This window comes from Lipophrys pholis (genome assembly GCF_963383615.2).
Source record: "Lipophrys pholis genome assembly, chromosome: 17".
In the NCBI taxonomy this organism is placed as follows: domain Eukaryota; kingdom Metazoa; phylum Chordata; class Actinopteri; order Blenniiformes; family Blenniidae; genus Lipophrys; species Lipophrys pholis.
In genome coordinates, this window is record NC_137643.1 from 1,597,575 (window position 1) to 1,618,374 (window position 20,800).

A 20,800-nucleotide genomic window follows, 5' to 3' on the forward strand; every position below is an offset into this window, starting at 1 on the left:
AGCTTTCTGGGGCAGAAGGGAGGTTTTGACGTGGATCCTTTGACTCACAGGAACCAGAGCTGAGCTGAAATGTGACTCTGGAAGAGTCCGACACGTTCCTTCAGGCCTGTTTCTCTCCAATCCAACGCGAACTGTTTGTGTTTGCCTGCAGAGACGTCCTGAGCCTGGGAATCACCTCCCTGGAGCACCAGAAGCTGATTCTGGCGGCCATCCAGACCCTCAGAGCGCAGGTCATCCAGATGCACGGCCGCGGCGTGCAGGTCTGAACTCCCCTCACCGCGCCCGCTGCAGATCCCACATGGGTGCAGAGAAGAGGAGAGCGCAGAGCGAGAGCCAGATCTCTTCCAGACTGAAAGAAAGTTGATCTTTCTGACTGCACTCCTCTATATACTCCTCCTCCGCACTCTTCCTCGATCCCTTCCTTCCTTTCAGACTGCTGATGTGGGGTCTGTGTGTGTGTGTGTGTGTGTGTGTGTGTGTGTGTGTGTGTGTGTGTGTGTGTGTGTGTGTGTGTGTGTGTGTGTGTGTGTGTGTGTGTGTGTGTGTGTGTGTGTGTGTGTGTGTGTGTGTGTGTGTGTGTGTGTGTGTGTGTGTGTGTGTGTGTGTGTGTGGCACAGCAGAAGAGTGATGTCATGTGACTTTTTATTTTTCCTTTTTCTTTCGGATGACCTCTATCTGCACTTTGACCTTCGGCGTGCTGTCGGCTCGGGCGACCTCGAGCTGCTCGACTCGAGCTGCTCGACTCGAGCTGCGCCGCAGCGCCCAACACCACACGGACATTTCAGGTGGAATTTCCCTTTACCACGACACTGACACACTTCCTGGAGCGGGCGGTGCGACAGGAAGTGAGTCCCTCATATCATCGCGGGTCATATCGGAGGGAGAAGGACCGCTTTGGAGGCAGACAGGACTGGGTGTCGTGCTGTGATTATGGAGAACTGAGCCACACTCCTGAGGTGTGAAGGCGATTTAGTGACGATGCTCCTCCAGGAACATCAGCCTGCTTTTCTTTGGTTTTTCGCTCCGACTTTTGGGGCGACCGATAGCGAAACGCTGCAGGATGAAACTGTAAAGGGTGTTTTTGATTTTTCATGAATTTGTCGTCTGTCGCCGTCTGTTCATTTTTCTTTCTTCTTCCTCCTCTCCTCCATGCTTACTGATGAATTCAGATGATTATTTTAAAAAAAAATGTTCATGTTGGTAGCACGACCTTCCTCTCTCGTTCTCTCTCACTACTGTGTTTATTACTCTGTATAGAGCTCAGGCCGACTCTGGAAGGTGGTCTGGTTTTAGATATTTATCCGTATTTATTTACAGACAGGGAAGGTTTTATTTAAAGTATTTAAAGGAAATGTTGAGTAGATTTTTTTTTTTTCTTTTTTAAACAAATGAGTTGTTTTGTACAGCGAGAGGCCGGCTGGAGGAATCGTACTGTCAGTACACAGTATCTGTGTACTTAACTTTGCTCCAGTGAAGTTGATTTGCTGCATATACATGACAGTGTGGGTACAGTATTACAGAATGTCAAAGATGTTTTTTTTTGTTATATTTAAGTTGCTGTTCACGTCACGCTGTGGTTGCACTTCCCCAGATTTCTCTCCATTCAGCGATCTGCTCCTCCGGTTCCAGCGACGGTGTAGAAAAGCTTGAAGGAAGAAGTTTTTTCCGGGGCATTATTTGATCAACAACACGATAATACTGCAACTGCTTTGCTATGAATGGTGGTTTTTTTTTTTTTTTTTCCTCCTTATCTCTCCGTGAGCATATTTTGAAATAGAATAAAGTCCTTACCGGTGTTACCACTGCACATGTTAACATATCTGAAGACACAGCGACGGTCCCTTCTCCACACAGACCGGACCTCGACACCGCAACATGAATGAAACTCAAGCCGTTTCCTCTCTTTACCTCCCACCTCTTCTTTGTCCATCTCCATTTACGATATATGTTTAATACTGTAAATATGTATTTGAAAATGCTAAATCTATTTTTATAATTTGTTTGGAGAACAATGTGTTGAATATAATATCTGCTCACTGTGTAAGGGTTTGATTTGTTTGACTTTAGGGGCCATTAGCTCAGAAAATCTGGTGTTTGGAATATAAAACATGGCAAAAAAAAAAGTAGTTTTTTTTTTGGGGGGGGGGGGGTAGTTTTTGATGATTTTTACCCGTTAGAAGAAAATCTGATGGCTGTTGCAATATTGAAATGTGTTATTAAAAAATCTCCAATACATCATGTTTCCTGCGTCTTTTGTCTCGGTTTGATGTCCGGACGTGTGAAGCTGCCGTCTGTGGCGGTGAAAACAGACATTTACGGGTCCCTGAATGCATCACACACACTTTTTTTCATCATACAATTTAAGTACACGCACAGAATCATTCAATACATTTACACAAACACTCACACAAGCCATGAATCTATTACGATAGTCCGATTACTTAGAATTGCTTGTGATATTTATCCTATTTTGTCTCACACAACTTAATAAATTCACACTGATCCTCAGGTTTTTATTGTCGTGCAGCTAAAACCTGCGAAGGTGAATGAAGTGTAAATGATAAACTCTGCCAATTAGCCATCTGTCCTTTAATTCTGCTTCTGGAGCAGAGAAATGAAATGAAGGCTTTCAGAGCTCGGCGATTCCTCCTCACCCCGAGGCCGTCGAGGCCTCTCGTACTCCTCCGTTAAGAGGTTAATGCCCCGTATCCACTTACAATAAAACTCAACTTTTGGTTACCTCGGCGAGAGCCACTTCTACAGTTCAGAGGTTTCCTCCTCCTCTTTCTCCCAGCACCAACATGTGAACTTATTAAGTCTCTCTCTCGGGGATCGAGGTTCTCGCTACTTCCCGCTTCATCACGTAACGCCCACCTCCAGATCGCCAGCGAGCGCACGGGAAATGATTGTGAATTCAAATTAACTTTGTGTGGGATTGCTGTGGGCGGCTGTGTGGGCGTGTGGAAGCGAGTGTGCTGGTACCGAGGGTCAGCGTGTGTGTGTGTGTGTGTGTGTGTGTGTGTGTGTGTGTGTGTGTGTGTGTGTGTGTGTGTGTGTGTGTGTGTGTGTGTGTGTGTGTGTGTGTGTGTGTGTGTGTGTGTGTGTGTGTGTGTGTGTGTGTGTACATGTTCGTATTACCTGCCAGTGTGACGGTACTGTAACCGTCCGTGGGCATGCATTTGAAAATGAGGTTTTCTTTTTATTTATCTCATAAAGCTGCAGAGCCAATCCATACCTTTTATATTACGGTCTTATTGGAGCAGAGGACTGAAGTTTGAGACTTAATGAGTTTCATCTTTGAGCCGTGGCTGAGCGAAGCTCTGTAAACCTCCCACACATCCAAACATCGCCTCCTTCACAGGCCTCTTAGCGGACCGGCGCTCGCTGGCATTTGAACTCCTGCTACAGAAGCTCAGGATTCACAGAACTCATTATCGCGGGGTTACTGCAGCTTTCCAGCTCGCATGTAAACCGAAGCTCCAGTAAACATACTGAAATACAGAATACTGTATCCGCTTTTGGGAATACAAGTAGCACATTACTATAACGCTTCTATCTCTTGAAAGGGAAATACATTCATCAAGCTGTAGTTCAGGTACAGTGTTTGTCAGTGAACTTCATCATCAGACAGTGTGACGCACACGAGGGGTTAAAGATGGCCACATTCAGCTGTGTTCCTAATGTACAGCTTCAAAATACAGTCGATTCACAGGCTTTCCTCCCTCTAACATCCAGATTATAGAGCATCTTGGTCCTCTAACATCCAGATTATAGAGCATCCTGGTCCGCTAACATTCAGATTATAGAGCATCTTCCCCCTCCAACACCCAGATTATAGAGCATCTTCCCCCTCTAACTCCCAGATTATTGAGCATCTTCCCCCTCTAACTCCCAGATTATAGAGCATCTTCTTCCTCTAACACCCAGATTATAGAGCATCTTCTTCCTCTAACACCCAGATTATAGAGCATCTTCCCCCTCTAACTCCCAGATTATAGAGCATCTTCTTCCTATAACATCCAGATTATAGAGCATGTTCTTCCTCTAACATCCAGATTATAGAGCATCTTCCTCCTCTAACATCCAGATTATTGAGCATCTTCCTCCTCTAACATCCAGACTATAGAGCATCTTCCTCCTCTAACATCCAGATTATAGAGCACCCTGGTCCTCTAACATTCAGATTATAGAGCATCCTGGTCCTCTAACACCCAGATTATAGAGCATCTTGGTCCTCTAACATCCAGATTATAGAGCATCTTCCCCCTCTAACATCCAGATTATAAAGCATCTTCCTCCTCTAACATCCAGATTGTAGAGCATCTTCCTCCTCTAACATCCAGATTATAGAGCATCTTCCTCCCGCTGACTAACTTCAGATGAATTTAGCTGGCAGTACTCGTAATTAGTAATTCCATTTACAAAAGTAACTATAATCTCATATCCTTACTAGATTCCAGTAATCTGTGCACATTTATTTAAACACAGATGGAAAAAAAAAAAAGTTACATTTCTTTGTAGATTTTTATAGAAGATAAAAAAGGGAAACCAATGAAATGGACGTGTCGCTCTATAAATGTGCCTCTAGCTCTAATCTACATAATGTAAAGTGAGGAATCTTAAAAGCCCCGAGACTTCACCTCTACCTTCTCAGGGTCATGAGCAAACTCTGCAGCCGCACTCGTGCTAAATGAAGCGAATAGCAGACATAATCTATCGGCCTTCTATTCCCCTCGCAGTACAATATAATACATGCTATTAGTTTGAGCCCATGTCTTAGTATGCAAAACAACATATCGCACAGTCACTTTCCTCTTTGTGTTGTGTGTGAAAGGTTCTGTTTTAACAGGCGTCTCACGGCTCGAGAGTAAATCTTCAATCAGATTGGGCTGTTTATTCACTGTAAATGAGACTGGGACAGGGGTCCCTCCAAGAGACTGACGCAAATCCTGTTTCCAAATGCCGAGTGTAGATTGTCCCACCAGAGAAGCCATCAGGACAACACTCGGGCCGCGCAGGAAGTCTGCAGATAATACACTCATGAGGAGAAACGCATCGTATTTGATGGCACTTATCAGTTTTTGTTTGAGGAATTAACAAAAAAAAAAGACGAAAATACACTATTTGTGGAAGAACTAAACCTGTGAGCTGATCGGATGAATCGAACGCAGTTAAGATAACGTGAACCGATGATTCGTATGTTTCGGTCGTACCAAACCTAAATGTTTACAGATTTGATTAAATATGTTCTTTGAAGGCGACGGCACAGTTGAAACTTTTTTTTTTAAATCAGTCTTCAAACAACTTTTGATCCCTGGAACCGATGCCAGCTCAATCTGAGTTGAGACTGTGGTGCCTGGATTAAAACACCCATAATGCAACAGCTGTCGGAGATGTTCTTAGAACATTTCTCTGTGTTGCACCAGGGAGTTTTATTAAAATTGGCTTTCAGTTGAGATTGTAGTCATCTTCGGTAGCAATTGTTTGGTTTTGTGAAAATCACATCCACTTAAAGCTTCATGTACAAGCTGCTGACCAATAGGACTTATTGATCTGTTGACTGAAACACGTGTGTGACAAGCTTTGGCAGATGGAAGTCAAAGAACAAACAGTAGGCAGAGAGAGGGCGGCGAGGAGCAGCAGGAGACTCCAAGAGGCACGCGGGGAAGCAGACAACACCTCGGTAAAGACATTAGTGATTCCCAGCTGTGTGTTGAGAGCCCTCTCTCCTTCCCGTCCTCCCTCCATCCCTCGCTTCCTCCGCTCTGTGTGAAGATTAAAGCAGGCGGCATAAAGGGGAGCGCAGTCCACCTCTAAGCTAGTGTGAAGGGGAAACTTCCCCCAGCACAAAAGTTGCGCTCTCCGCTCTTTGCCAAAGCGTGCCGCAGCTCAAATCGGCTTTGAGGAATTAATCCCTGCATTATGGAAGGAGTAAAGTAAACAAACGGAGGGCAGGACGGGGACCTGCAGGAGTGTGAGACGGGGGAGGGGAGGGGTTGTAGGTAACGGCTTCCGTTTCCTCCGGAGAGCATGAAGAAGACATGGAAGTTGGCGTACAGTTGGAGGGAAGCCTGAGCTCCGGGAGGTGACAGATGGGAGAAATGGAGCAGCAAAAAGCTGTGCCGTTCCTCCGGGGACGCTCCTGATAGAGGAGCACCACAGCCTCTTCTTTTTATTCGCCATCTCAAACCGCTCTGGCTGTCTCTCACATGTCCGGCTTAGAACCGCCTTTGTCTTTCCCGGCTCCGTTCAACCACTTTGCCCCAGTGACAAAGAGTCGTCGTCTGCAAATCCTCGTCCTGCGGCCTCCTCGCTCCGTCCTCCCCTCCTGTCTCCTCCCACCGAGAGGTACTTCCATAAGTAGTGACAAACAGTCTGACAAACACAACTTCCCACTGAGCTGAGATTAAACTCTGAGTGACCGAAGGAGCAACTTTGCTGGACGGTCGGTTCTCAGAGCGTTGCTGTCTCTCTTTTGACTGTTTAAACACCCGTCTGTCTGCCCGCCTCCCCAGAGTCTCCATAAGTGCACTTTCAGTCTCCCTCCGCCGGCTTTCTCGCCGTCTATCTGCTGTCTGTCATGTCTGGACTCTTGATCACATCCTTCAGAGATCTGCTGTCCGGGTTCAATCCCCAAAGCCCTCCTCCTCCTCTGTGTTCTGCTCTTACAGAGATGTTTCCCACTTGTCTTTATCCGTCAGTGATTTGATCCCTTCCCCCAACGACCGGTCGGACAGATCAGTCGATAGACAATATAAGGGATTTACCCGACTTTATCCTGCTGTTTGTGTGTGTTTCTTTACCCACAATCCTTTGCAATGAAGGCGCCGAACAGATCAACACCAAACTGACTCCAAGCCTTCGACCAGGAGGTGTTGGTGAGGAGTTGATGTGGGAGTTTCTGCAGTCCCATACTGCCACTTGATGGTCAATGTGATAACTGCAGCTTCAGGACTGAACCGCAGTGGAAATCAGCTTTGTTTTAATTCAGGGTGTCAAACCCTCGACCTGCAGGCCACGACTGGTCCACTTTCACCTTCTCTTCTGGCCCTTTAAACTGACGCAATGTGTTGTCTGAAATTTAAAGCAACTCAGGTATTTATTGGCTTCTTTCCCCTATGATTTATTTTGTCCCCTCTTATGTGTTTTAAATAATAAGAACAGTTTTATCTATTTTTAAAAATTTGTTTTTGTAGAAGCTGAAAATGTTTTTCTTAAAAAATGAATGCGTCCACTTTATATTTGGTTTTCTATTAAGAAAATATGAAAATCTGTCAAATGTTTAGTCAAGTAATTAATTCAATTCAGGCTGGAATCGAGGAATTAATAGGATTTTTTTTTTTGTACTACTTGAACACTGAAGCGGTTCCACAGTGAAAAGGCAACGCCAGAGTGTAAGACAACGTTTCAAGTTAAAATGCAGCGTTTTGATGTTTTGGTTTCGGGAGAGGTTTGCATTCACACGGCAACGTTTTGAAAACAATGTCCGTTTCTATTGAAATAGCAGAAATCATGAAAATGGTTGTTTTCATATTGGCCACTAGTGGGTGCTGTTGCTGTTACTGTTGTAATGAAACCACACAAACGTGTGCAGAGAACAATACACTATAAATGTTTTAAATACTTCAATTTTATGCTGTTATGTATGACCGGGTCAGTGTCGACGTGGGTTTTTATACAAATTCTATTTATTTTGCTGCATGTTTTTGTCAATAAATGTAATTTCAGCCAGACGTTTTAATGGAATTGATTATATTGTTTATTGCAGCAGTGTTATTTTATTTCCTACTGCCCCTGAAGGAAATGGACACTGACCCAACCCACAGTCAGAGTCATGAGCAGAACCACTTTTTTCCACAATGAAGGATTAGATATCAAGGATCAAACTATTTTCTGAACTAACAGAAGTGAAGGTAAAACTATAATAACTTGTGTTTTGAATGAAATGTTTGTCACGTGACCTACAGTTTGTTTGCCTCTAGTTTTCATTCTCTCTTTTTTCTACCATGGTTTTGACTGTCCAGCTTTCTCTGTAAATATTTATTCACAGTTTGCCTTCTAAATATTAATATTGCTTTGGACATATTTGTGTTTACTTATTTATTATTTAATCTTGATTATTCTGCTCTAGTTTGTCTGGTGCAACTATAAAGAATGTCTCTTTGGTATTAAAGATCTTGATACTATCTTGTTTAATCTATCTTTATTTTTAACCGTCTATTTTTGTCTAACTATATCAATCTTTAACTATCTACATCTTGTTTCTTTTTCTGTCTTTATCTTTAACTGCCTATCTTTGTTTCAGGATTGTTGATAGGAGATATGAAACATAACTCGTTAACAGATAATGAAAATAAAGACTGAGCATGCGCAGCCAAGGGCACGTTGGAGACGCCACGCTCCAATAATTTGGTAAAGTTGTGGCTTGAAATCGATACTGGGTGTCTCAAAGTTCATTGGAATTAAGGTGGAAAGCTAAGGCAGCATCATGCCACCACCTAGAAAGAAAGTTTGTCTAAACAAGACGAAGTTATAACTTAACAAGTGGACGTGCGTGAAGCTGGACAGGCGTGTCCAACAACATGATGATTGGAGGATTTAATACGCTGCGATAAAAGAGGAGATAAGTGCGGTGGTAAATCAACTCAAGACCATAAAGGATGATATCTCTACTTGCGGAAGTGGACAACACGTTATCTACTATCATAGTAGTAGTAGTAGTAGTAGTAGTACTAAGGATGAGCGGATCAGGAAATTGGAGTCGGCGCGCCGGGCGCTGCGTAAAGCCAATATGGAGTTAAAGGAGAAAGTGGAGCGGCTCGAGATGCACAGTCGGAAACACAATGTGCGGGTTTTGGGCTTTACGAAGGACTCTGACAAAAACAAGCCAACCAGCTACATGTGTGGGCTGGTTAAGGAATCATGTCAGAATAAACTGGAGACTGAGCCAGAAGTGGGAATTGCGCACCGCAGAAAGAAAAAGAAAAGATTGTGCGCCTCCAGAGAAGCACAACTAGAGAGGAGGTCCAGAAAAGGAGAGGATTCTCCCCGACCTGACCACAGAGAAGGCCAAGAAACGATCCAGCTTTGGAGACATCAGGACCAAACTGCGGGAGACCCGATCAGTCATCAGCTGATCAGAACATTCAGGTGAGAGGAAAAGGTTGAGAGAGAGAAGTGGGGCTGACATGTTGGTCAAAACACTGGAGTGGATTTAATGTTTACTACTGGGTCTGAGTTGTGCTCTGAAGCAGAATCACTTCCTGTCGGTTGCAGCGACCATCATTTAACTTCAGTTATAAGGAAAACAAAGGTACCAAAACCTGGTCAAAAACTCATTTTTAAAAGATCCTTAATAAACTTTATAAAGCGATTTTATCGCAGAAACCAGGAGCAGATTGATCAGAAGTAACTCAGGAACCATGTAGAGCTGTGGAGGTTTTCAACACTGTGACAGGTTTTAGATAAACGGGCTGGAAGAGACGACTGGATCCAGAACTCAACGATCATAAAGGGATAAAGTAACTAAAGATAAAGAGCCGTGGAACAAGTATCGCAGATTACAGAACATTGTGACCACAATGAATAACAATAAGAGAAAATCATATTGTCAGAGGAAGATTAAAGATGCTAAATTAGATAATGCAAAAATATGGGAATTCTAAATGAAATGTCAGGAAGAAATAAAAAAAATGACTTTTTGAATCAAATGGAGTTTATTTAACCAAACCAAATGAAATCACCAATAATCTGAGCCAATATTTAAAAAATAAAATTCAGAAATTGAGAAATGCGATGGAGCCTGGACTAAAGAATAATTTCATATGAATTGATAAAAAAGAAAAAAAAAAGTTGTTGCAGGGAAGTGGATTCAAGAAAATAGGTTGGGAATCAATTCTGACCGGCGTTGCCAGTTACCTTGAGAAAGTAATCTGATTACTAGTTACTCCTTTAAAAGGTAATTTAGTTACTTTACTGACTACTTATTTTTAAAAGTAACTACGTTAGAGTACAAGTTCCTTTTTTAGTTGCTGTTTTCCCTCATTTGAATATTGGATCATAGGAGCTGCATTCAGAATCTGCTGTGTCTGTGTGAGCTGGACTGGCTCTGCCCACACATGCCCATCTTGGGAAGAGGAGGAAGTACTTCCTCTTGTGGTGCCATGTGCCAGAGCAGAGCTGCCTAATTGTTGGAGGAGTCAAAGGGAGGGCCTACCTTGATTGTGATTGGCTAAACCCCCGATGACACTATATAGGGTTTGATTCCTGATTGGCTGGTTGGAGCAACACACTTTTTAAAACCTGGAACAAGCCAGGGACAGAGAGGACAGACTGTCTTCACTTCTGGGACGTCAGTCCAGGTATGGGGACGATTAGTACTGCTGGAGAACCTCTAGGAAGTGGATTTTGCATAATATGATCCTTTACTTCATATCACAATGTTCTTCTTACAGCTTGTGTAATCATTTATTCTTTTTCTGTGATTCTACATGTTTGGTGCAGCTGAAAGACTCTTCTTCTTCTTCTTCTTCTTCGTCCATGGTGGCCTCCTCACTCCTTCCAGCTGAGCCCGAGCGTCTCCGAGATGAACGAGAAGACGTGTGTGTTCTCCAGGATGGCCTTGGCGGTAGGTTTCCCGGCGCCGTGTCCGCTCCGGGTGTCCACCCTCACCATGAGGGGCTGGCGCTGCGCGGTGCTGCTGCCCACGCCGTGCTGCAGGGCGGCGCAGTACTTCAGGGTGTGCAGAGGCACCACGCGGTCGTCGTGGTCCGCCGTCAGCAGCAGGACGGCGGGGTAGGGGGGGCCGGAGTAAGGCGGCATGGGAAGGTTATGAAGAGGGGAATACCTGGAAGGAATGACATGAATATCAGAGGAAATACAATTTAAATGTGAGGGCACTCCTCTGTGGAAGAAAAAAGGAAAATGAAGGACACTGAGAGCAAAAAAACCAAAAACAAAGTCCACGTAATAATGACTATAAATACAGGCAGTTTGTATGTAAAAAGTATGTTTATGTTGTTTATCCAAGTCTGATTTATTACATTTAATCTACTTCTCCACTTCTGAAGTCACCACTGAGTGCGGTCACATTTTTAATTAATATTCACACCTTACATCTACAGTTTCGTTGTCAATAGGTAGATTTTTAAACGGAAAGCAAATCTTAGATACAAGTCAAAATACTGGGTTTCACCTTTACGCTGATGACCATCATGTTTCTTTTAAAGCCTAAAACAACCGGTACAACAGCCCCGTTCACTCGTTTGAATTCTTTTACTTAACTGAAGTTTAATCACGGAGTTAGTTACTTATTATTTTATATGCTCCCTCAGGGTAACACATTCTGGTGAAAATATCATTAAATTGTACAATTTATGAGGGAGGAGTTGTAGGATTATGCGACACATCTTAAAAAAAGTAAAAAGTGCCATATAATTGATGATTTGTGCTTTTTAGTGTGTCGTTAGACTTTATCTCCTACACGGGTGAGAATCTAAACCTGGTCTCAAACTCACCCAGGAGAATTCAAAAGTAAAGTTTCCCTTTAGGGAAACCAATAAACGGAGAGGCGAAGACAAGTTGTCCACTCTGGTTCGGATTGGTCGTAACTAACAGGTGACGTCATCCTCCCCTAAAGAAAACAAGCGGGTTGTGTGTTTCGTACTTGATGAGCCACTTGAACTGCTCCGGGTCGTCCGAGCAGCCGTAGTCGGTGGTCCACGCGTGGCCGATGGTGAATTTGTGGAACTTGAGCATGTCCATCACACCCACTTCTGCCACCACGCAGCCGTACAGCTCCGGGCGCTGGTTCAAGCACGCCGCTGTGTGCCAGTTAATGAAATTAGTGCCACACGCGTGTACTCCATAGTACACGGTGAAATCACTGAACGTCCACTTGTGCGCCAGTTAAACACGCGTTACTGGAGTTTGTTTGTTCGACACCCGATGGCAGCCGGCCTTTTTGTAAACGACGTCACTGAGCAGTTTAATGTGTTTAATAGCCGAATAACTGGAGCTGAACAGCGAACTACTGCTCGATGAGGCTGACGTGAGCAATTGTTAAAATGTACTCTAAAGAATACAAAGTATTATAATCTCTGCAGGGAACAGGTGGAATAAAATAACGATTGAAAAGTGCAGAACTAAGTTGAATCAAATAGATGAGATGGTGATAAACAGAACGGTTTAACTTGCTCATTACAGCTAAAAAGTAGAGGGCAACGTTCCCACGTGTTGAAATGTCGTCATCCAATTTACTCTTTCACCTTTTTGTCCTCTGTCGGCATCAGTTCATTTCTCATTTAGTACACAAAGACAAAGATCCAGTGCTCACCAACGAGCAGTCCTCCATTCGAGGCTCCGTTTATGGCGATGCGGCTGGCGGTGGTGTACTTCTCCTGGATCAGGTACTCTGCCGCACACTGGAAGTCATCGAAGCCATTCTGCTTCTTTCCTAAAGTACCCGCTGGAAACACGACGTGGTCGGGCTCAAAATCAGTCGCGGCAAACTCGGTCCTTTGCAGTAGACGATAAATTGCACGCCGGTACCTTTGTGCCAGGTTAGGCCGTATTCCCCGCCCCCTCTGATGTTGGCCACCGCCAGAACTCCTCCCAGGTGCCTCACAAAGAGCAGATTGGCAACACTGGACACACGAAGGAGCAAATCTATCAACGGCTATGAAATGATGAACAAAAAGTACATTGTGTGTGTGTGTGTGTGTGTGTGTGTGTGTGTGTGTGTGTGTGTGTGTGTGTGTGTGTGTGTGTGTGTGTGTGTGTGTGTGTGTGTGTGTGTGTGTGTGTGTGTGTGTGTGTGTGTGTGTGTGTGTGTGTGTGTGTGTGTGTGTGTGTGTGTGTGTGTGTGTGTGTGTGTGTGTGTGTGTGTGTGTGTGTGTGTGTGTGTGTGTGTGTGTGTGTGTGTGTGTGTGTGTGTGTGTTGCAGAGCTTCTCAGTACACCATCTTGTGGTTTATTGGCTGATTACCTGCAGTACGTCACGAAAATAGCCTTTGTATATGACGGCACTAAAGTTTTCTTTCCGCATTCAGCTTATCAAAGTGAATTTATTCTAATCTTACGAACAGAAATAATACGTATTGCACCTTTAACGTGCATCTTCTCACTCGCTGCATGAATTCTTTTTAGGAATAAGTCGGCCAAGTTCAAACGTTTCGCTCACTTTTATTTAGTTTTAAGAGGAAAAGGGTTGATAATGGAGAAGCAGGTTTTACAGCATGAGGAGAGTAGTTGTACGTACTCGTAGTGCGGCTGTATAGACGCCTCAAATCCTCCATATCCATAGAGGAAAACGGGATTCTTCCCGTCGTTCTTCAGGTTCTTGGCGTGGACCAGAAACATGGGAATCTTGGTTCCGTCTTTGCTGGGATAGAACACCTGAACGAGTACACAAATTAATCCTCCCAAAGAGCCCCCCCCCCCCCCTCTTCATTTGTCACCGAGCGAGGAGGTTTCTGCTGTGTCAGCATCATGATAGGAATATGCAAACAGCAGATGTGACGATACAACAGGAGCATGATTAAGCTGGAAGATGAGCCACGCGAGATAAACACGATGCAGGAAGAGTAATGAAGGTTTCAGCTGAAAGACGCGGCGCCCTCTAGAAAGTCTGCTCCAGTGAACTTAAAACATGAAGCTGCACAGGGAAATGGCAAATATTCCACATCCAGGTAAACATGTATATTCATACGGATTGCCACCAAAATGTAATGGAGTCTTCCTTTGAATAAAATGCACCTGGGTACCACTTTTTAAAAAGATCCCGTTTGTTTTTGCACCGAAGAAGTAAAATGTTTAGTTTTTTTTATGGCAATGATAAACTTTCTAATTCACTCGTGTGGCTGGATGCAGACCTGATGAAGGTTTTCTCACCTGGCTGGTCTGATAGTCGCCCTGCTTGATGCCTTTGACCTCCACCTCCCTGAAGACCCGCGGCTGCGGGTTGGCGTCGCCCAGGTCGCAGTGGTAGATGATGCCTGGTCGGAGAAAAGGCCACGCAGGCTGCGGCTTCAATAAGGGAACATTTCTTCCTCATCTGTTCTACTTTCTTCATCACTTCCTCTTTCCCACGCTGCCATAATAACCTCAGTCACCGTTTTGACGTCACAGTGCAGAAAATAGTGCAGAGATGTAAAAAAAAAACAAAAAAAAAAACAAGAAGCACATGCAATGAGTAATTAAGTAGAAATTGAGGCTGTAAAAAGGGGAACTTCTCACAAAATGCACTTTTCTAGAGCGAATCACTGAATCTGATCTTCGGAACTTATTTAGAAGTATTTATTCCACCTTCACAGAAACTTTTCTTCAATCAGTCTAAATGCTCCTCTGCTCCTCCACTACCACCATCTGGACACCAGGGGGTGCCATTTGACTTCTACATCCATTGAGATTAGTGCAGTGGTGTCAAACTCCTTTCAGTTCAGGAGCCACTAACAGCCCGAGTTCATCTTGAGCGGTCCCAAACCTGTAAAAATAGTGCCTTGATAACCTTTAGATTTAAACTTCAAGTTTTTCTATGTTGTGGCGCAAAGTATACCTGATTAAAATGTCTATAGATTGCCAAAAAAACGAATATTTATCACTATAATCTCAACAGAAAGCGTATTTTAATTAAAAGTTCTGGTGAAAATCCAGTTTAAAATTGAGTTTATCCATTATATCCAAACTCAACAAAAAGTATTGATTGTTTGACAGGCGCATTGTAAAAAAAATATATATTGCATTATAACAAGCACTTAAACTAATCCTAACAAGGTGCCGCAGCTTCTTATTCCTCATTAATAAAACACCAATGCAAACAATACAACATCTAAAAGATATATGACAGTGTATATATATATATATATATATATATATATACACAAGTTTGCGTATTCGTGGATGAACTAATTATAGCATCTTCAAATTGAGACAAATGTTAAATATTAATTCATCTTTTATATATTTTGTTCTGACTCATTTGACAGGATAAAGTGGTATAGAAGATGATCAGATTAAAAGATATTTCCCTTCTTAAAACATATAGTATTTAACTTCTCTCTGCATACCACTAGAGGGAGCTCACGTCATGAGTTGGTGTCAAACATGAGGCTCAAATTGAAAACATTTTACTTTTTTAAGTACTTTTTAATAAGCCTCCAACAGCAGATGTATATGCTGAAGCATTAACGACATTTGACAGTATTTGCACCAGAAGGTTTTGTAATTGCAAGCATGAATTTGAAATTCTATAAAAAGTCCAATTTGCTCAAGTTTTAAAACACGTTTAACTTTTAAAATGAGGATGACACAGCTTCTGAAATACAGTAGTTTAGAAACTATCTTTTGTTGCCTTTTGGAAGTTTCAATTACAACATAGGACGGTGAACTTTACATTCCATTTTCAGTTTTTGTACCTGATTTCAGCCGTTTTATCCTTTTCCAGCATTTTTCAGACAAATGTGACATTTTAAAATAGAATATTAATATAAATAAGAGAATGTTTATTTAGGTGTAATTTGGTGAAAGCTTCAGGGAGCCACTACAAAAGGACCAACGCGTGTAATCTGAGATTAAGGATTACCTGGCGTGATGAAGGAGGTGAACTTGTAGAAGAACTCGGAGTGCTTCTTCTTGCAGCTCACTCCCACCACGGTGCCCACGTCCAGCGGCAGGTCCCGGACCAGCTTCCCGGTGGACAGCTCGCGCACCTGCAGGATGTCCTTCACGTCGTGGACGTAGTTGACCAGCAGGTGGCGCCGGTTCACGGCAGAAACGGAGGCTGCGGATTGACCAAAGAGGGAAGTCCGAAGTCTGACAACCTTTCTATTTTACGACACACTTCTCATTTATTCGGAGCAACAAGGCACCATCTCATGATCCTGAGAGGAAGTCCGACGCGAGGACTTTTAGGTGAATACCACATCGGTCCAATGAAAGTATTTCAAAACAAAAATAAATGAATAAAAGAGAAATAATGGGTTGATGTAACTCTGAGCATTGACAAAGGACATGTTGGATATGAGCTGCTGTCAGCTGCACTTTTGGAAAAACTGCAGACGGGCAAGATGTTTCCAAATCCTTCCTAAACGTCATCGTTGGAAAACAATTCTGCACGTTTTCTGGGAACGCGGAAAGCTAAAACTCTTTTGGAAGGATGTGCATGAACTGGCTATGAAAGCTGTGGAAAACCAACAGGACGGTAAACCAGTGTGTTTTCTCTTTGGCACAGAACTGGACAGGCTACTGGATCCCGGCTGCACCGAAAGGATCGACTTACTATCTTACATCGCAAAGAAATGCATCCTGCTCAACTGGAATCAGCAAAAACACCCAACATTCACTCTGACTGAAACTCTCAGGATGGAACAACGAGCGTATAGGTTAAAAAATAAGGGAGTGATTTGGAAACCTTTTTCACCCCTGAATATTTCTATTAATAATCAAATGTTCATTTCATATTACAAAAAAAAAAGAGAAATTTGTTACAACTGTTTTCTTCATTTGTTTTTTTGTCTGTTGATGTTTTGGATCTATATGTTTGTGAAAAGTTCCAATAAAATTCCAATAAAAAGATCATTTGGAAAAACTGCAGACTCTGGAACTTTTCACTTGTGTAGAAGTGACGTCGCGTCTGACAACATGCAGAGTTACATGTTCAGTAATTATGTCACAGTCATTCAAAAGTATTTTTAAAAATTCCTGAAATAGGGAAAGTTTGCATATTTTTAAGAATGTACTAAATACAAGAAAATGTTATTATATTGATATAAATGTGTTTCACTGCCTACATATTTTTCAATACATTGAATTAACTTTTTCAAATATTAATTAGATTTAGTTATTATTATTATTATTATGTGCCGTTACAGGTTGTTTACTGGTTTCCTTGGAAACGACGTCTGATCTCTAGGTTCACTTACCGTCATTGCAGTGACTCAAGAGCAAAAAAAACAACTAAAGCACTTAATGCAACAAGTTTCACTTTTTGAGCCGAGTTCCCTGTGACGGAGGTTTGCGACCACGGATGCACAACTTCCCCTTCGCCGTGGTTCTGCTCATCGAAACACTCAGCCAGATTCGGCGAAAGAAAAGGATGTTTTGCAAGATTTCCAAGGTTGAATTGTGGAAGTACGATTCCACGTATGAGCCCTCCACGTCTTTCAAAAGCTTGGCGGAGTTTTCGCAACGCGACACAACAGCTGTTGTAGCGACACGAGAAAAGTCTGTCAACAAACTCCCTCTGCGGAGACGTGAAACCACACGGGTGGACTGCAAAGCGAGCCACGCTCCGAAGTGGGATTCTTACCCAGGACGTCCTTGTCGTGCTGCGGGATGAGCGTCGTCCAGCGCCGCTCGTCTGGACTCTGCAGGTCAATGTTGATGAGGCGGTATCGAGGGGCGTCCAGGTTGGAGCGGAAAGTGAAGACGGTCCCTTCGTTGGTGACGTACGAGTACTGGGCGTCAAAGTTGTCCACGACTTTGACCCACGGCAGCAGGCCTGGAGGACAATGGTTCATGGACGGTTAATGGATTTCCCCGACTTCGCGTTTTTCCCCCCAGTGGAACACATGTGTGTCTCTGTGGCCCTTCTGTCTTTCACTAAATCATACCTAAATAAACACCTTTATCTAGTTTTCAGTTTATTTATGCACACAAAAGGACTTTTAACTCTGGGCTTAAAAGGGCTTTTGAAAAAGGGGGGGGGGCGCTAAAACTACACAAAGACAAAAACAGCTGAAAGAGCTTTAAAGAAACCCGAACATGAAGATTTCGATAAGAAAAACACAAAACCAAAATGTGAAAACTGTAAGAAAAAAGGATGAAATCTCTAAAATCTGGTGCAGAAACAGCTGAAAATGTAATAAAGCATTTACCATCCTAAACTGAAATTTCTTAAATGCAAGGACACTTCAGGACGTGGTCGGGGAGGAGATTTTAACCGAACCTGCAACAGTTTTTCTGTTATAAACTACCAATCTTATTGACGGTAGAATAAAATTGGGTTCAGATTTAATGCCCATCAGTCTGGACCCGAGGAGCTTGCCGGCCACTTTTGGCCCACGGGCCTTCTGTTTGACACCCCTGCTCTAGATAAATAACTTCCACCACCTAATGACTGGAATTAAAGATCAGCTTAACCCCAGCAGGTGATGGTTCGGTCTGCGCAGACCTTTGATGCCGCCGGGCAGACTGTGGAGATCGCAGTACCACAGCCGGTTCACCGGCTCGCAGCCTTCAGTGATGGACAGAACCGCATATCTGCCATCGTCTGATATCTGAGGAGAGGAAGAGGAGAGGGACACAGAGCCAGAGACTTTACACTGGTGGATGAGGAGATCTCATTTTTCTACATCACACAGAATCTAACAGAGTAACTACTCTGGTAATTACTTCCCAGTGAACTACTGGTAAAAATATTGGCATTACGGTTAGTTCACTGTGCCACTTGGGATGTTCTGGGAACTCTGCCACCAGAATGTCCTCCGACTGTTTGGTTCCGATGACGTGGTAGTAGAGCTTCTGGTTGATGTTGGAGGTCGTCTCCGTCCCTGTAAAGAGACACTGAAGAGGTCAATCCAGACGCCGTTTACACGTTACAAGTCAAAACGCCAACACAGCGACGTCACAGCGTATCACAAAACGTTTTCAGCCGTCTACACGGGAGTTGGACCGTTTTTAAAAAGTTGCAGTTTCAGCAACTCCGACCACTGTTGTGTTTTCAGCGCACACTCAGAATGCAGAATTTGCGTTATCCCTTAAGCACTGCCGTGTAAACGGGGCCCGTTCTTCGGTTTGCGTGCGCACCGTCAGCTTTGCCCTCCTGCCGTGGGTAGCAGTTGTAGAAAACCCCCTTTGCGTCGTGGGTCCAGGCCAAGCAGCTGAATTTAACCCTTTCCAGGAGGTCGGGGAGCTCCGTGAGGTCGTCGGCCTTCATGAAGTGCACCGTCACCCAGTCCGAGCCGCCGCTGCTCAAACCGTACGCGAAATACTCGCAGTCCTCAGACAGACGACCCACTGGATTCAGACAGGAGAGAAGCAAGGAATCAGCACTGCAAGTCTCTCTACAAGTCTACGTAAGTGTAGGGGCAGAGGTTGTCTCACTAGTCAGAGCCACGGTGCCGTCTTCGGACAGCTTATTGGGATCAAAGAAAACCGTGGAAGGCGATTCCAGAGAGTCCTGCACGTACAGCACATGTTGGTTCTGAAGGCCTTTGTTGTGGAAGTAGAAATACCTGAACGGGGCGAGATCAGACGTGAGTTCAAGCTTGCTTTACATGTTCATAATAAGTGGAGCTCTTTAGCTGTGGTACCTCTTCCCCCTCTTAAAGGGGCAGCTGTATTTGGGGTAGTCGTACAGATCGGTGAGACGCTGCTGGAACTGAGCGCGCACTGCACACCGCTCCAGGTACGGCATGGTTAGTTTGTTCTGCTCTTCCACAAACGCCTGAGGGAGGAAGATGAAGACAATAGAAGTCATGAGAAGTTTTTATTTTTTAATCGGCTTTCTGCGGTGAAGCGGTGTACCTTCGTCTCCTCACTATCAGGGTCCTCCAGCCAGGCGTAGGGGTCACAGATCTTGTTTCCATGGTAATCATCCACCTGTTTCAAAAAATGAGCAAATTTAAAACACTCTTGTGCAACGTTTTGCCTCAACGTCCTCCGATGTTAAGAACAACTGCAGCACCGGCCCCTCGCCCCTCTCTCATTCCATAAAACACCAGTTTGTAAAAACACCCGTAATGCAACGTTTATAGAAGCTTTGTGTGTGTGTGTGTGTGTGTGTGTGTGTGTGTGTGTGTGTGTGTGTGTGTGTGTGTGTGTGTGTGTGTGTGTGTGTGTGTGTGTGTGTGTGTGTGTGTGTGTGTGTGTGTGTGTGTGTGTGTGTGTGTGTGTGTGTGTGTTCCCATCCATAGAGATTTGACTTGAAATGAAACTGGTGCGTCATCATATTTCTGTTTTGAGACGTTTCAAACGGTCTCGTTTGCTTTTCTCCTAAAAAGAAAAAGAAAGCCCTCTAAACGCATGACTGCGCAGTGAGGACTCCTGTGTTCGGGGCTTTTATTTCTCCTGGGGCGTTGGTTCGGTTCGGTTCGGTTCGATTTGAACCATTAAGTATTTTACGCGTCATCGCAGCGAGCCTCGCGCTTGCGTAAAGTTTAGTTTCAGCTCCCTCCCCTCTGACTCCGCTTCTCCTCTTCCGGGTTGGGTTCTGCAGCAGCAGCAGACTGTTTCACACCGACACGAGGGGAGAAGAAAGCCGCGGGACACTGACCTGACTCTCGTCTCTGCGGGCAGCGGGGTACTTGAGCGCCATGGCGAGAGTTTCCCCGGAGTTTCACTCTTCGTTTCCTCGGCCGTCTGCTCGCCGCTGGGCTCTTACTTTTTGTGGCTTTTTGTGAGTGTGGTTTCTCCACTGGATCAGTGGAGCCTCCTAGTGAAAGTGAAAGCAACTTTCCACACGTACACGTTTCAAACCGCCTCTTTCTTTCTTTCCGTATAGTCTACAGGAAATTACGCAGCGTCCACACGCGCAGCGCGTGTGCGCATGTTTGGAGTTTATTACGCTGCACAAAAAGAAAAAAAGAAAAGAAAAAGACAGAGAAGGAATTGATTCTGAAACTTAAAGCAAACTGGCTTTTGCTGGAAATGCGCTGCTCCAGAAAACACCGCAAAGCCCCTGCAGCTTAGAGAGAGACCACGGATGTTATGTAAAGTTCAGGTTCTGAACTTGACACCACAAGAGGGGAAAGAAAAGAGAATGAGGCTAATCTGGATGAAGAGATACTACAAAGAAAACGAAA

At 44.0% G+C, this 20,800-nt stretch overlaps 2 protein-coding genes across 2 annotated transcripts in view; one reads left to right on the forward strand and one right to left on the reverse strand.

Moving 5' to 3' along the window:
* Positions 1 to 266, forward strand: part of epha10 (EPH receptor A10) — a gene marked incomplete at both ends in the record, with an annotated part of 179,559 nt that extends 179,293 nt beyond the window's left edge. The window contains one exon of the mRNA XM_080485678.1: positions 152 to 266. Within this exon, the coding sequence (XP_080341804.1) occupies positions 152 to 266 (115 nt within the window). The remainder of the gene's footprint in view (positions 1 to 151) is intronic.
* Positions 267 to 9,193: 8,927 nt separating this feature from the next.
* Positions 9,194 to 20,525, reverse strand: LOC308122723 (prolyl endopeptidase). Its single transcript, XM_080484748.1, has 15 exons — positions 20,272 to 20,525; positions 19,524 to 19,598; positions 19,310 to 19,443; positions 19,101 to 19,231; positions 18,804 to 19,013; positions 18,426 to 18,547; positions 18,169 to 18,274; positions 17,305 to 17,496; positions 15,580 to 15,777; positions 13,890 to 13,993; positions 13,258 to 13,394; positions 12,550 to 12,644; positions 12,335 to 12,466; positions 11,666 to 11,822; positions 9,194 to 10,846 (listed from the first exon to the last, which is right to left on the reverse strand). The coding sequence occupies exons 1-15, from the start codon at positions 20,311 to 20,313 to the stop codon at positions 10,552 to 10,554; spliced, it is 2,130 nt and encodes a 709-aa protein (XP_080340874.1). The 5' UTR covers positions 20,314 to 20,525; the 3' UTR covers positions 9,194 to 10,551.
* Positions 20,526 to 20,800: the final 275 nt, after the last annotated feature.

Excerpts from the sequence above, each read along its gene's own strand:
- LOC308122723 (XM_080484748.1), bottom strand. The coding sequence starts at position 20,313 with ATGGCGCTCAAGTACCCCGCTGCCCGCAGAGACGAGAGTCAG. Across the intron at positions 12,645-13,257 it reads TCTATACAGCCGCACTACGA|TGTTGCCAATCTGCTCTTTG; the intron begins GTACGTACAACT and ends TCGTGTGTCCAG. Across the intron at positions 12,467-12,549 it reads CGGCCTAACCTGGCACAAAG|CGGGTACTTTAGGAAAGAAG; the intron begins GTACCGGCGTGC and ends TCGTGTTTCCAG.